The 16,856-nt window shown below is 43.5% G+C and overlaps 1 protein-coding gene across 1 annotated transcript in view; it reads right to left on the bottom strand.

The window, feature by feature from the left end:
• The window catches only part of LOC144604515 (cadherin-4-like), a 503,837-nt gene that overhangs the window by 58,451 nt on the left and 428,530 nt on the right, over window positions 1-16,856 (bottom strand). Inside the window, 2 exon segments of the mRNA XM_078419021.1 lie at window positions 3,578-3,750; window positions 11,569-11,713. Coding sequence (XP_078275147.1) covers window positions 3,578-3,750; window positions 11,569-11,713 — 318 coding nt within the window.

Below are 16,856 nucleotides of genomic sequence, written 5' to 3'. Positions count from 1 at the left end.
GGAGCACCACACCTCACTACCTGTAAACTCCACACACACACAGCATCTGAGGTCAGGAATGAACCTAGGTCTCTGGAACTTTGGGCAGTAGCACTACCCGCTGCGCTGTTTAGTTTAGTTTAGCTTAGAGATACAGCGCGGAAACAGGCCCATCGGCCCACCGAGTCCGGGCCGACCAACGATCCCCACACACATTAACTCTATCCTGCTATACACTGGGGACCATTTACACATCCACCAAGCCAATTAACCTACATACCTGTGACTTCCTCACCAAAAGATTCTAAAACATGGTCAGGGTAAAGTTTCTTAATTGTTTCTAAAACGTTGCAACTACCTCCTCTGGCAGCTCGTTCCATACACCCGCCATTGATTTAATGATAAAAGTATCATTTGCACCAGCTACTCTGGATTGATAGACAGAAGAATTTATTTTAATTTTAGCATTGTTGGGAGCTCCATTCTTTTTTTTTGCGTTGAAAGTTCAATTCTGCATTGCTGAAGAAATCAATATTTATTTTACTAAGTCGGATTCTAGCTTGTTAAAATACGCACTTTTTAGCACCCCGCTGAACAGTGTCATGTCGGCCCAGCTCTGATGTGACAACTCCACGAGAGATTCTGCTGCACAAGTGAAATATATTGAGGAAAGAAAAATGCTTCACATTTCAGATCTTCCCACCAGGGAACACTTCAGATAATGCGCATTAGTTTTGAATGCGGGGGCTGCTTAGTAAGCAAGTGGAATAGCTGTTTTGAAAATGTCATTGTGCTGGAGAAGAGATGCGAAGGTGCTTTCGTGATGATCTTGCCAGGAATGGAAAGCTGGACATATGAGGAAACACACTGTGAACTCGTGCGGTTTGATTTGGAACAGGGGCAGAGTTAGACTTAATAGAGCCGGGGGTGACAGAGCGAGTGAGGTACACTGGGTTCAGGCTGGGGGAGGTGGTCTTCAACGTGTTCTTCAACCCGTTCCAATCTACCGACTCAAGGCAGGCCTGAAGGAGGCCTTTGTATATGGCTCAGTGGCTCAGTGGTGAATCTGTGGAATTCTTTGCCACGGAAGGCTGTGGGAGGCCGAGTCAGTGGATATTTTTAAGGCAGAGATAGATGGATTCTTGATTAGTACAGGTCTCAGAGGTTATGGGGAGAAGGCAGGAGAATGGGGTTAGGAAGGAGAGATAGATCAGCCATGCTGATCAGAGGTGCTGGGCCGAATGGCCTAATTCTACTCCTATCCCTTATGACTTTATGGTAGTATTGCTGCCTCACAGTGTCAGAGACCCGGGTTCGATCCTGACTACAGGTGGTCGACTAAAGATGGAACTAGTGTATAGGTAATCGCTGGTCGGCATGGACTTGGTGGGCCAAAGGACCTGCATCTCCACAGTAAACTAACCTGAACTAAGGCAATCAAGGACGGGCAATAAATGCAGACAAACAAGAAACAAGTTCATTGTTTGCCTTTGAGCTCCCAGCTCATGCAGGCTGACTAAAAGATTTATTTTTTAAATCTGCTTACTTCAACAAAAAACAAACAAAGCTACAGTCATTGCTGTGCAATTAGTATTAGAAAAACAAACTATTTTACGTTTTCAGCAGTTTTCAATGTCTTTTGTAACCACGTGCATCAACAGATTCTGGTCTTCCTGTGGTGCGGACTCATTGGCCCAAGCTTGTACCTTCACCAGCCTTCTCAAGGCACGTTCCATGCAACCCTAGGAGATGCAACTCTCGATCCTTCATCTCACCCCCTCCAGCCGTTGAGGGAGTTCAAGTTAACGAGGATGTCCGAGGCAAGTCATTTTACACAGAGCATGATGGGTGCCTAGAACGTTCTGCCAAGGGTGGGGGGCGGCAGAGACCGATACGATAAAGGCGTTTGAAAGGCTTTCAGATAGGCACACGCATATGCAGAGAATGGAGGGATATGGGTCATGTCCAGGCAGATGAGACTAGTTGATCTTGGCATCATGTTCGGTGCGGACATTGTGGGCCAAAGGGTCTGTCCCTGTGCTGTGCTGTGTTCTATGTTCTATCACTAAAGAGCCCTTCCAAGTTAAGTGGCGGGTTTACTTACACTTTTTCCAGTACTACGTACTGTATTTGGTGCACACTATGTGATCTCCTCTACACTGCGAAAGCCAAATGCAGACCGGGTGAAGTTTAGCAAGGCGACTAACTTGAGTCCACAGGGGCAACCCTGAGCTTTCTATTGCCGGCTATGTTATTTCTCTATCCCACCCCCTCTCCCATCGATCTGCGCAGGGACTTCCCATTGTGCCAATGTGGCCAAAGGCAAGCTTGAGAAACAGCACTTCATCTTCTGTCTGCTCACGTTGCAGCCTCTGGGACTCAATATCTAGAACACAGAACGGCACAGCACTACACCAGCCCCCACAGCCCTCAGTGTCTGTGCCGAACATGTTGCCGAGATAAGTTCATCTCATCTGCCCGCACATGTCCCATATCACTACTTGCCCTACATATCCGTGTGCTTATCTAAAAAGCCTCTTCGATGCCACTATTGTATCTAACTCACGATATCCCCGGTGTGGGGGGACCGCCGTAAGAAGGGGGGGGGGGGTGGGGGTGGGGGGAAAGAACAAAGGAGGACCTGCCACGGGATACTTTATAACTTTAGTCAACGCCCTTCCTGTGGCGACTCTTTGCATACCTTGAGCATGCAAAACAAAGATCATCACTGTGACTTGTCATATGTGACAATAAAGTATTCATTCATTCATTCATTCATTCGTTTACCAGGTAACTTGGTTTGTTTTTATCAGGGTGACATAATGGTGTGTTCAGTGATCCAGGTTCGATACTGGCCTTGGGTGCTGTCTATGACCATATGGGTTTCTCCCAAGTGTTCAGCCTTTCTTTCCCATCCTCAAGGCACCCCAGTTGGCAGGTTAATTGGCTGCTGTAAATTACCCCAGGCGCAGGTGGGGATGTGATGACTGGGTAAAGTTGATGGGCAAGTGATTTAGAATAGGTTCCAGGGAAATAGGTAGAACATAAAACAGCACCACACAGGAACAGGCCCTTCAGCCCGCAATCTCTGGACCAACCATGACACCAAATTAAACTAATTCATTCTCTTTTCTGAACTTTCACCCATTCTAATGTGTCCCTATAATCAGGCCTGGATAGAGTGGATGTGGAGAGGATGCTTCCACTAGTGGGAGAGTCTAGGTCCAGAGGCCGTAGCCTCAGAATAAAAGGACGTATCTATAGAAAGGAGATGAGGAGGAATTTCTTTAGTCAGAGGGTGGTGAATCTGTGGAATTCATTGCCACAGACGGCTGTGGAGGCCAAGTCATTGGATATTTTTAAGGGGAGATCGACAGATTCTAGATTAATTAGGGTGTCATTGGTTATGGGGAGAAGGCAAGAGGAAGGGGTTGAGAGGGAAACAGAGATCAGCCATGATTGAACGGTGGAGTAGACTTGAGGGGCCGAATGGCCTAATTCTGCTTATGAAGAGATGGAATCACAGGACTTTAAAAAAATCGAATCTCTCGAATAAAAGAAAATCTGATTTTGAAAGAGATAACGTTTACGAGCTCACCTCCCGATCAAGTCCAGCCGCTACGGTGACAATATCTCCAGTCTCACTGTTGATGGTGAACATGTTGGTTGAAGGGCTGACGGGTAACTGGGACAAGATGCGGTACCGTACCATGCCGTTCTCAGTGGTCGGGTCATCTGCATCGTTGGCGGTTACTGTCATCACATACGAACCTAACAACAAACAGCACACGACTGGTGTTAAAACAAATGACAAACGTGACCTTCATCAAAGATGGCAAGATGGCAAGGGGTTATGGGCAGAAGGCAGGAGAATGGGGTTGAGGGGGGAAAGATAGATCAGTCATGACCGAATGTGTAGGAAGGAACTGCAGACGCTGGTTCAAACCAAAGATAGACACAAAATGCTGGCGTAACAGCGGATCCAGGGATCCCCATCCCATTTTTCCTGTTTTCACACCTTACACTTCCTTCTCTATGTATCTCCCTCTCATCAGTCTGAAGAAGGGTCTCGACCCGAAACGTCACCCATTCCTTCTCTCCAGAGATGCTGCCTGTCCCGCTGAGTTACTTTCCGATTACTTGTCTATCCTCGATTTAAACCAGCATCTGCAGTTCTTTCCCACACATAAAATTTGTGCCTAGCCATGATTGAATGATGGAGTAGACTCGATGGGCCGAATGGCCTAATTCTTCTCTTATAACTTATGAACCTATGAACAATGTCCCCATCTGAGATTTCTCTCATTTCCTATGATTGATTCTGGATACACATGATCCTGGAAACCAGATTATTGAAGACGGTAGCGCAGCGGTAGAGTTGCTGCTTTACAGCGAATGCAGCGCCGGAGACTCAGGTTCGATCCTGACTACGGGTGCTGCACTGTAAGGAGTTTGTACGTTCTCCCCGTGACCTGCGTGGGTTTTCTCCGAGATCTTCGGTTTCCTCCCACACTCCAAAGACGTACAGGTATGTAGGTTAATTGGCTGGGTAAATGTAAAATGTAAAAATTGTCCCTAGTGGGTGTAGGATAGTGTTAATGTACGGGGATCACTGGGCGGCACGGACTTGGAGGGCCGAAAAGGCCTGTTTCCGGCTGTATATATATGATGATGATGATGAAAAGGCAATTGCAACAAATAATGGCAGTATTTACATTTTTCAATATAATAATTTCAAAAATTACATTGTTTGATCCATCCATTGCTACTGTATTAAAAGTAGATGTCAAAGGGTCAAGCAAGTTTGTAAAATAATTACGATGAACAACTTTAACCTTGTTACTTCAGAGAAAGTCAGAACGAGAGTACAACTGAACGCCCTGAAGTATTAATTTCACAGGCCTTAAATCACTATTCAATTATGAAGCAAATTCAAGTTCATAATTGGCTTTCCACCCAAATCAGTGAGGCCAAAAATTTAAACCTTTTAATTCCGTATGAATTTTAAGTGCCAAATCGCATCAGTGCATCGGCCCATGTTATTATTTTCTCGAGAGGACATACTGCTCGACACTAAAAAGTTTTTCACATTTTGAAAAGTAGAAAATAGTGATATGAACTGTGAAAAAAGAAAATAATTCTGGTTAATTATCAACTAATATGTATTCAAATCTTGCACATCCAGTTCTCTTGTGAAACCATTAAACCTTGCCCAGAAACACATAATCAACTAAAGAGAATCTCTGGGTTACAAATAACTCTGGGCACAACGAAAATCCAACTTTATACAAATTCTCCCATACATATTTAAAGCATTTTGCCAGCTAGTAATGAATAATAATAATATCAAAAGATCATGTGATAGGAGCAGAATTAGGCCATTCGGCCCATCAAGTCTACTCCGCCATTCAATCATGGCAGATCTATCCTTCCCTCCTAACCCCATTCTCCTGCCTTCTCCCCACAACCCCTGATACCTTTAATAATACAACAACAACAGTAATCATCATAATGATAATTAATAACAATAATAGGAAAAATAATAATTAATAATGATGATGATAATAATAATAGTGATTATAATAATAACAATCAATAATAATGCTAATACCAATAATAATACTACTACTAATAATACTATTACTAGTAATAATAATAATAATAATAATTTAAAAAAATGCTGGTATGTACCTATTACTGTATACAATATTTATTCCATTTGTTTAACTATGGCTAGTGTTCAAACGATTATTCAATGAAATTAGAGAATTATAGCAAATGTAGGATCAATGGGCAGCAACAGAAAATGGACAGCACAGGAACAGGCCCTTCGGCCCATAATATTTGCGGTGAACATGATGCCAAGATAAACTGCGCTCATCTGTCTGCAGATGATCCATATCTCTCTATTCCCTGCACTTCCATACACCTCTCTAAAATGACATGTCTGACATGGAGAAATCTGCTTCAGGACAGTTCCCTGGAATAGAGCACTCACGTACCCTGTATCTCGGCGAACACTCTTTGGGACGTCATTAATTCCCCTCTGACTTTGTTGGCTCCTTGCCTGTTATGCAGAGTAGTGAACTTTGCCTATGGCCTCAAGATGTGTTTGCATAATGCAGGGAAGGAATTGGTGATGCAGAGCTCAAGAAAAATCGTATTCATGCATGATTAACCTTAACCTGGAACATCAGCAGTTATTTTGTGAGATTTGGCAGTTCCTCCAGTCGAGCTTTAGTCAGAGGGTAGTTAATCTGTGGAACTCATTGCCACAGACGGGTGTGTGGAGGCCAGGTCAGTGGATATTTTTAAGCCAGAGGTAGACAAATTCTTGATTAGAATGGGTGTCAAGGGTTATGGGGAGAAGGTTCGATCCTGACTACGGGTGCCGTCTGTACGGAGTTTGTACGTTCTCCCAGTGACCTGCGTGGGTTTTCTCCGAGATCTTCGGTTTCCTTCCACACTCCAAAGAAGTACAGGTGTGTAGGTTAATTGTTCCTAGTGTGTGTAGGATAATGTTAATGTGCGGGGATCGCCGGGCGGCGCGGACCCAGTGAGCCTAAGGGCCTGTTTCCGCGCTGTATCTCTAAAAAATCTAAAGGCAGGAAAATGAGATTAGGACTCCACCACTGAATGGCAGAGTTATCTCGATGGGCCGAATGGCCTAATTCTACTCCTACAACTTGTGAACCTGTGAGCTATGGTGTGGCATGGTTTACAGAGGCAGTTGAATTTCACGGACTTTGTCACTTCAGCTTCGATGTGGCACGGTCACGCGAAGATGTCGACAATGTCACCTCAGATTCCTTGAACACTTCAGTGAAGGCATGGAATGAATATGAAGGATACCTCTGTGCTACTAAAATGTCACGAAAGAAGTGATGCAGTTGTCTGTGAGTGCCAAGAAATATAAGTTGATTTTTTTTAAAACCCACCTTGCTGGCTCTGGCCAAACGAGGTGACAAACCGTCAAAGATTTAAAAACTAAGACATAATGTGCTGGAGTAACTCAGCGGGTCAGGCAGCATCTCTGGAGAACATGGATAGGGTGTGTTTCGGATCAGGGCCCTTCTTCAGATTCAGTGTGAAGACAGCGCTCGTCCCAATAGGTCACTTATCCACGTTCTCCAGAGATGCTGCTTGACCTGCAGAGTTACTCCAGCACTTTGTGTCTTTTTTTTTGTAAACCAGCATCTGCAGTTCCTTGATTCCACTAAGATATAACTAAAGTGTGTGTGTGGGGGGGGGGGGAGATTAAGAGCATGATGAAATTGTTTTGCAAGTACCCACAGGTATTTTGTAATGAACTTGAGAGTCAAAAGTCAAGAGTTTTTTATTGTCATATGTCCCAGATAGAACAATGACATTCTTACACACAGAATATGTAAACAAGTAATTTGTAATATGTAGCATTCAAGATTTGGAAATGAAGATTCCCTTGAATCAGATATGATTAATTATGTTATGACAAAAAATGGAACTGGTTTTCTGTGGAAAGCTTCTTGCAATAAACTGCTGAATCGTGAATATGTTTGTACTTGATGTTTGAATACATTGAACAAGGACAGTATGATAGTTGTCAAGGACAAAGTGTTTCCTGTACCATTTCCTTCTCCCAGTTTGGCACTGCAGTGAAAGGCCTAGATAGAGTAGATGTGGAGTTTTCAAACCTGCCATTGCTACTCAGGAGACTGCTATTCAATAGAGTTAGACAATAGACAACAGACAATAGGTGCAGGAGGAGGCCATTCGGCACTTCGAGCCAGCACCACCATTCAATGTGATCATGGCTGATCATTCTCAATCAGTACCCCGTTCCTGCCTTCTCCCCATACCCCGACTCCGCTATCCTTAAGAGCTCTATCCAGCTCTCTCTTGAATGCATTCAGAGAATTGGCCTCCACTGCCTTCTGAGGCAGAGAATTCCACAGATTCACAACTATCTGACTGAAAAAATATTTCCTCAACTCAGTTCTAAATGGCCTACCCCTTATTCTTAAACTGTGGCCCCTTGTTCTGGACACCCCCAACATTGGGAACATGTTTCCTGCCTCTAACGTGTCCAACCCCTTAATAATCTTATACGTTTCGAGTTACAGCCCAGTGGCATGAATATTGATTTCTCACACTTCAGGTAGCCCCGGCATCCCTCTCTCTCTACCCCTCCCCCACCCAAGTCGCACCAGCTTCTCGTTTTCACCCAACAAACAGCTAACAATGGTCTTTATCTCTTTACACCATCGTCTATATCTCTCGTTTCCCTTATCCCTAACCAGTCTGAAAAAGGGTCTCGACCCGAAACGTCGCCCATTCCTTCTCTCCAGAGATGCTGCCTGTCCCGCTGAGTTACTCCAGTTTTTTGTCTCTGTCTTAGAGTCACAGTATATCCCAGTGACGACTCGCTCAACATTTAACCAGCAGTTTTTTAAAAACACTTCATCTGACCATTTTTCATTGACGACAACATTCAAGTTGGGAGTCCCTGGAGTTGGCCGATTATTCATTGCAAGAAGCTCTTCGTGTAAGCTCATTTACAATGCAGCTTGCTGATTATAACATTTATTCTTTTTCATTCATAGATTGAAATAATAGACCTACAGTTTGAATTTTTTGTAGAGATACAGCTTGGAAACAGACCACGCCCCCTGGCGATCATTTCTATGTGATCCCACCTTCTCATCCACTCCCTGCACATTAAGAGCATTTTTTTTACCGAGGCATCTTTCCAATAACAGAATGATCAAAACTGAACGCAATACTCCAAATGTGGCCTCACCGATGCCTTGTACAACTGCAATACAGTATATCATCCCAACTTCTATACTCAATGGCCAGACACAAAGTGCTGGTGTAACTCAACGGGTCAGACAGCATCTCTGGAGTAAAAGATTGGGTGAGACTTCAGGTCGGGACTCTGGGTCTGAAGAAAGGTCCATACCCAAAACTTCACCCATCCTTTTTCTCCAAAGATCCATTGAGTTATTCCAGCATATTGTGCCTATCTTTAGTGTAAACCAGCATCTGCAGTTCATTGTTTTTATACTCAAAATGTGGACTGGTGAAGGCCAATGTGTCAAAGGCCTTCTTGACCACTCAATCTACCTGTGATGCCACTTTCAAAGGAACTCTGTACTTGCACTCTTAGATCACTCTGCTCTACCACACTCCCAGGTCCCTGCCATTCACTGTGAAAAAGTTGATTCATAATGTAAAAATGTATTGTGGTGGAAAACCTTTAATGCTTAAAATGTGGGTTATATTTGACCAACTGTGTACTCTGATTCTTACACAAGAGGTGTCTTGCTGCCGCTTTGGATGGTGTATGCTATCTTAAAGGGTTCAAAGTTGCAAGCGGAGATAAATAAAATTTGTATCATTAAAATAAAGAAGATTACCGCTCAATGTTTACACATTTTTCATTTAAACAAGCCATTTCATTGGAAACAACATCCTTCCATCAGCTTACAAAGGTACATTTCAGGCAATTAAAAGAACATTTGCTTATATTAGCTAATTTATCTTTTTGTTTAACTGCTGAAGCTGTTCTCCAAATACAATAAATAGGGGAAAAAAAGACAGCTCTTGGCAATGCTAGACATTGATTTGCCTAATGTGTTCCCATGAGTTATGGCTCCATGATGGGATCTGCTTAGGATTTGGATCAGGGCTGTAATTAATCTTCCAGTATTAACTTCTTCCTTGCACCCAAGATGGGCCGCAGGTCCTTTTATATGGATCGTTCCTTTTAAAGAAATCAAAACCACAAACGGGCAACAATTGTTTAATCACTGCGTAAAAGTGCAACAGCTTCCACGCTAACATCCTTTTCTCTACGCTAGAAATGCGCGTTGTTTGACTTTTGGTTTGGAGTCGAATTTGTAGCAAGTGCAAAGACCACACTTCAAGGCCCAAAGTCCGGAAATTCACTCCTAATACTGCGCAGAAAGTAAGTGCCGTGTTTGAACACAGGGATAACCAGAAGAGATCAATGTTGTACAATTTTTTCATGCGCATTAGCACTATTGGGAAATTTGTCCTTTCATTTTTAGCAGGGCTTTCATTCCCCCCCCCCCTCCCCCCACACCTCCCTAACACCTTCTTTTGGACATTTGCCCCAGATAACCCTAACTGTGACGCCACTTGCAAAATATATGTGTTGCTGGAAAATTATCCAGGATGTTTATGTTAACTTTTATGTGGGTGTGTGTCTTGTTGCTTTTCACTGAGTATGGCTGTATGGTAACTCAAATTTCACTGCGCCTTAATTGGTACATGTGACAATAGACTGACCTTGAAACCTTGAACCCAGCTGGCTTCGATAAACTCCAGCTCTGCTGAAACCAGCCTATTTATGGATCAAAACCCAAGGCACATTTTCAATCCTTGATGCGATCTATGACATATTGCAACCTTAAATATAACTTCACTTTGACTTGGCTGTCTTGCCCATAGTGATGATTCGGGTTGGGACCCTCCTTCAAACTGATTGGACCAGGAAGTAGGGAACGAGAGGTGGGGTCGGACATGTTGAGTTCCTCCAACACTTTGTCTCGCTTAAGATCTCTCGTACTCCACCATGAAGGGAGTTTGATCTTAAACGCCCATTGCTATAAGTCGTGTCACTCCAGCTATTAACAATATATATTAATGATTTGGACGAGGGAATTGAATGCAACATCTCCAAGTTTGCGGATGACAAGAAGCTGGGGGGCAGTGTTAGCTGTGAGGAGGATGCTAGGAGGCTGCAACGTGACTTGGATAGGTTAGGTGAGTGGGCAAATGCATGGCAGATGCAGTATAATGTGGATAAATGTGAGGTTATCCACTTTGGTGGCAAGAACAGGAAAGCAGACTATGTATTTTCTATGTTTCTATGTTTCTTTAGAAGGCTAAGTTAAATGAATCAAGGTGATGAAAGTAACGTGCGACACCAAACATATTGGAGGGAGGTTGCATGCAGTTGATGCACCCTAGAAAGCATTTTGTCAGGATGCATCACAGCTCGGTTTAGGAACAGCTCCATCCAAGACCGCAAGAAGTTGCAGTGAATTGTGGACGCAGCCCAGGCCATCACACAAACCAACCTCCTTTCCACTGACTCCATTTATACCTCACGCTGCCTTGGCAAGGCCGCCAGCATAATCAAGGATGAGTTGCACCCTGGCCACTCCCTCTTCTCCCCTCTCCCATCGGGCAAAAGGTGTAGAAATGTGAAAACGCACAGCTCCAGATTCAGGGACAGTTTCTTCCCTGCTGTTATCAGGCAACTGAACCATCCTATACAACTCGAGAGCAGTCCTGAACTGCTATCTACCTCATTGGCGACCCTTGGGCTGTCTTTGATTGGACTTTACTGGCTTTATCTTGCACTACATTTTATTCCTTTATCATTTATCTGTACACTGTGAATGGCTCGATTGTAATCATGTATTGTCTTTCCACTGACTGGTTAGCACGCAACAAAAGCTTTTCACTGTACCTCAGTACACGTGGCAATAAACTAAAACTGAAAGTTAAAGCCTTTCAGACGACAATGATCAATTATGCAATGGAAGTCTAGCCTTGCTCAGATTCTTCTGCTTTTACCTGGCTTTGATCCTTCAGCCACGCTCCCATTAAATCGATGGTTCGCAAACTCCGGTCTGTTATCATTCATATCAATAACATTGATGTAAAGGTCAATTGGGTTTTCCACCTTGTTTCCATTCATGTCAACTGCATGTGCTCTCAGCTGTAAACAGAGAAACCAAGATATGGTCAAAACTATTTATGTAACTTGTACAGCCGAACAAATCCCAAAAGACCATTTCACACACGAGGTCGCAAACACCACGAATCAGTGATGGATGTTATTGTCTATTAGAAGCCTCACAGAAAATGTCCTGAAATCACATTTGACAGTACGCTGGAAGATTCACAAGAGACTATTTCAGTGCGAGAACTGTTATGGATTTACACCACTTCTTGACAATCTGGTACAAACTAGCTACTTCGCTAACTAAAGAGGAGAAGGATTATCTGAATGAAGACTTCCCAAAAGAAACCCTTCTTCTGCCATCATAGCAATGTAATTGATTGTTAATTGACTTTTCAGAGTTTCACTTGCACTCTCCTTATGCATTCCTTTATTTCATGAACTGATTACTTGGTGCAAACAAGATCGTCATGCTATTAGTCATAGAGTCCTAGAGTCATACAGCGTGGAAACAGGCTCTTCGGCCCAACTTGCCCACACCGACCAACATGTTCCATCTACACGTGTCCCACCTGCCTGCGTTTGGCCCATATCCTCTAAACCTATCCTATATGTGTGTGTGTGTTTTTATATAGAATGTATATATATACACACACACATTATATATATAATATATATTTTATTTTTTATATGTATTGTTTATATTATAAAATGTATATGTATATATATTTTAAGCATTAAAATTGACTGGCTAAAATTCCTAAAATGTCTAGTTGGTTTAACAAGAATATTATATTCTCAAGGATATTAAGATTTTATTTATTATACATATAAGAAAGATATTATATATATATATATATATATATATATATATATATATATATATATATATATATATATATATATATATATATATTGCTGATTAGAACCTATTTCATTTAATCCCAATGTCTACCCCAACAGCTGCTGACGACCTTCTACCGCTGCACCATAGAGAGCATCCTAACACATGGCATCCCTGTGTGGTATCTCAGCTGCACAGAGGCAGAGAGGAAAGCTCTTCAGCGGGTAGTGCATAGAGCTTAGAGGACCATCGGAACACAGCTACCAGCCTTGGAGGGCATCTACAACACACGATGCCTCAGAAAATCCACCAGCATCCACAAAGACTCCTCACACCCCTGCAACAGTCTGTTCGAACTTCTACCATCGGGCAGACGCTACAAGGCCTTCTACGCCCGCACCTCCAGACTCAGGAACAGCTTCATCCCCAGGGCCATAGCTGCTATGAACCGGTCCTGCTGAGCCGGATAGTCACATCGCACAGTGAACCGGCACAGATCTACTTGCACTTTATTCTGTTTTAAAACTGTTCCAATTTGTTTCATTGGGTTGTTTAAATTAATACTGACTAGCTAATTAATTTACTGCATCGTATGGGAGGCGCATTCCCAATCTCGATGTACCCCTGTACAATGACAATAAAGATATATTGTATTGTATTGTATTGTATCTTCCCCAAAATATTCTTCTTGAACCAACAAAATACGTCAGGCATTTTAACCAGGCAACTTTAAGGCTTATTGAAGGATGGAATTGGAGCCATGTATTCTCCCAGGAATATTATACTTGATGTACAAGTGATTGGGGTAGTTCTGTTTGCTGGACTCTACTCTGGCTGGATTGACCTATTTAGGAAAATGGGTGGATGTCAGGAAGAAGCTAAGAACTATTTTTTTTTATTGCTGGAGAGCTTCAAGGGACACATTGAGTATAGGAGCAAAGAGGTCCTTCTACAGTTGTACCGGGCCCTGGTGAGACCGCACCTGGAGTACTGTGTGCAGTTTTGGTCTCCAAATTTGAGGAAGGATATTCTTGCTATTGAGGGCGTGCAGCGTAGGTTCACTAGGTTAATTCCCGGAATGGCGGGACTGTCGTATGTTGAAAGGCTGGAGCAATTAGGCTTGTATACACTGGAATTTAGAAGGATGAGGGGGGATCTTATTGAAACATATAAGATAATTAGGGGATTGGACACATTAGAGGCAGGAAACATGTTCCCAATGTTGGGGGAGTCCAGAACAAGGGGCCACAGTTTAAGAATAAGGGGTAGGCCATTTAGAACGGAGATGTAGAAGAACTTTTTCAGTCAGAGAGTGGTGAAGGTGTGGAATTCTCTGCCTCAGAAGGCAGTGGAGGCCAGTTCGTTGGATGCTTTCAAGAGAGAGCTGGATAGAGCTCTTAAGGATAGCGGAGTGAGGGGGTATGGGGAGAAGGCAGGAACGGGGTACTGATTGAGAGTGATCAGCCATGATCGCATTGAATGGTGGTGCTGGCTCGAAGGGCTGAATGGCCTACTCCTGCACCTATTGTCTATTGTCTATTGCCTATTAACAATATAAACCCAACCAGAACTGTTGTATTGACGACACACTTATAAGTTCATAAGTGATAGGACCAGGATTAGGCACTCGGCCCATCAAGTCTACTCCCCCATTCAATCACAGCTGACCAATCTTTCCCTCTTAACCCCATTCTCCTGCCCATAATCCCTGACAACCGTACTAATCAAGAATCTATCTATGTATCACTGCCTTAAAAACATCCATTGACAGGCTCCACAGCCTTCTAATTTACTGGCAATTATCTTCATATTTTTTTAGTGGAACTGATAGAAAATCCAACCTTTTCTGGGTGCATAGTTTAACACCAAAATCTCCCAGTTGCAATCAGTGCATCTTTGGAGATCGTGCAGTTTGTTCATTTTGGGGTGGTGTTTCCTCTCCATTTGGTACCCTTTACCTGACATAATCACATCCAAATCATGTTAACAGTGGAGCAACATGCAAAACTAACGTACACTGAGACTTTCAACCTCACTGGTCCACAAGAAAGCCAAGCGAGGCCACACACAAACTGGAGGAACAGCACCTCATATTCCGCTTGGGTAGCTTGCGACCCAAGGATATGGACATCAAATTCGCTTATGTTTGGTAATCTTTAACAAACACCCTCTCCCCTTCCTCCCCCATACCCCCGTTTCTTGCTCCACTTTGAGTTAGGTCAAAAATCACCCAAGGAATATATAATTTAGTTTAGAGATACAGCGTGGAAACAGGCCCTTCAGCCCACTGAGTCCGTGCTGGCCAGCAATCACCCCATGCACTTGCATTATCCTACGCAGATTGTAGGGACTTGCAATTTTACCAAAGCCAATTAACCTATAAACCTGCACGACTTTGGAGTGTGGGAGGAAACCGGGAGCACCTGGAGAAAACCCACGCGGTCGCAGGGGAGAACGTACAAATTCTATACGGACAGCACCCGTGGTCAGGATCGAACCCGGGTCTCGGGCACTGTAAGGAATCAACTCTGCTGCTGCGCTACCCTACCGCCAAGTTCCACGTAACAATAGAACTCATCTGAAAGGGCTAATGGGCCTACTTCCAATCTCCACATCGAAAGAAACCTACTTGACTCAAATAGATTGTGCAAAATTATTAAAAGATGCCCAGTGTGGCAGATCATTAAATTACGTGTGATCTCAAAAGGTGCAACACGTTTAAAATGAAAGATAATTGTACTCTCTGGTGCCATTTTAAGGACTTCTGCTCAACAGAAACCCCAGCCTCCAAATGGCATGACAATAAAATAGCCGCTCTGGGAACTATTACGTGGATCATGGATTTTAATAACGCTGCTCTAACTGTGCAATCAGTCTTAGTGAAAGTCTGGTGGAAATGATTGCCAAGAAATTGCAGATGTAACAATGACAAAACTATGGGTGAAAGTAAAAGCAGCTTTGTGATTTCACGCTAGGGTAGTTTAAGATGGAAATCTTTGTCAGTTTTCACCACTCTTTATGGGCTGCATTGTCCGTAGCCTTCTCCAATGGAATATAGGACAATGACTGCCATGAACTTAAGACATTAACAATGTAGTCCCGTTGTAAAAGGTTCTTAAAATTCTACACTTGGTTACAGAATACAAAGGCTGTTTTGAATGGTATACTAAGCTGCAATTTAGAAACAAGGAACTGATTTGCGCACAAAAGGACACAGAGTGCTGGAGTAACTGAGCGGGTCAGGCAGCATCTCTGGAGAACACGGATAGGTGAGGTTTCGGGTGGAGATCTCGGAGGTAGTGGCGACTGAAAGGCTCGGCATCATGGCGGGCCAGGAGGTTGTTGAGGCGGGGGCGGGGCGGAGCGGGACAAAAGTAAGTCCTCTGTTGAGGACCGATCGTTCTGCACCTGAAAGGGTCTCAACCCGAAACATCACCTACCCACGTTCTCCAGAGATGCTGCCTGACCTGTTGAGTTACCCCAGCACTCTGTGTCCTTCTGAGCTGCAGTAACTGCCAGCCAATTATACAACCTTTGAAAGAAGTCATGAGAGCATTGAGTCATAGATCACCTGTCCATACGAGCTGCCGGAGAAAGCGAGAGAAGCAGATACAATTGTGACTTTTAAGAAACATTTGGGCAGATATGTGGATAGGAAGGATTTTTCGAGCTATGGGCCAAATGCAGGCATATGAGACTAACACAATATGCCAACTTATAGATTCTTGATTAGTACAGGTGTCAGAGGTTATGGGGAGAAGGCAGGAGAATGGGGTGAGGAGGGAGAGATAGATCAGCCATGAAGGCAGTGGAGGCCAATTCTCTGAATGCATTTAAGAGAGAGCTGGATAGAGCTCTTAAGGATAGCGGAGTCAGGGGGTGTGGGGAGAAGGCAGGAACGGGGTACTGATTGAGAATGATCAGCCATGATCACATAGAATGGCGGTGCTGACTCGAAGGGCCGAATGGCCTCCTCCTGCACCTATTGTCTATTGATTGAATGGCAGAGTAGACTTGATGGGCCGAATGGCCTAATTCTACTCCGATCACTTATGACCTTACGACCTAACGGTTGTCATGGACAAGATGGGCCGAAGGACCTGTTTCCATGCTGTATTTCGAAACTAAACTAAACTAAAATGGTGATAATTGCCTCCCATCCTGGTGAGTACGATGCAATAAATGACCTAATGATTTTAGTCATCTTAACAGTGTGTAAAAAATCTATTGTTCTTATTGCAGAATAAGCTGAAAGAAATGACCCCTGTTGTTGGCATTCTCTGAAAATCTACTTTACTTGATTTCCCCTTCAATCACTCCCACTCATTAATCGGT

This window comes from Rhinoraja longicauda, chromosome 22, assembly GCF_053455715.1.
Source record: "Rhinoraja longicauda isolate Sanriku21f chromosome 22, sRhiLon1.1, whole genome shotgun sequence".
Taxonomy (NCBI): Eukaryota; Metazoa; Chordata; class Chondrichthyes; order Rajiformes; family Arhynchobatidae; genus Rhinoraja; species Rhinoraja longicauda.
The sequence above is the reverse complement of the archived record's forward strand: the minus strand, read 5'-3'. Positions and strand labels throughout refer to the sequence as shown.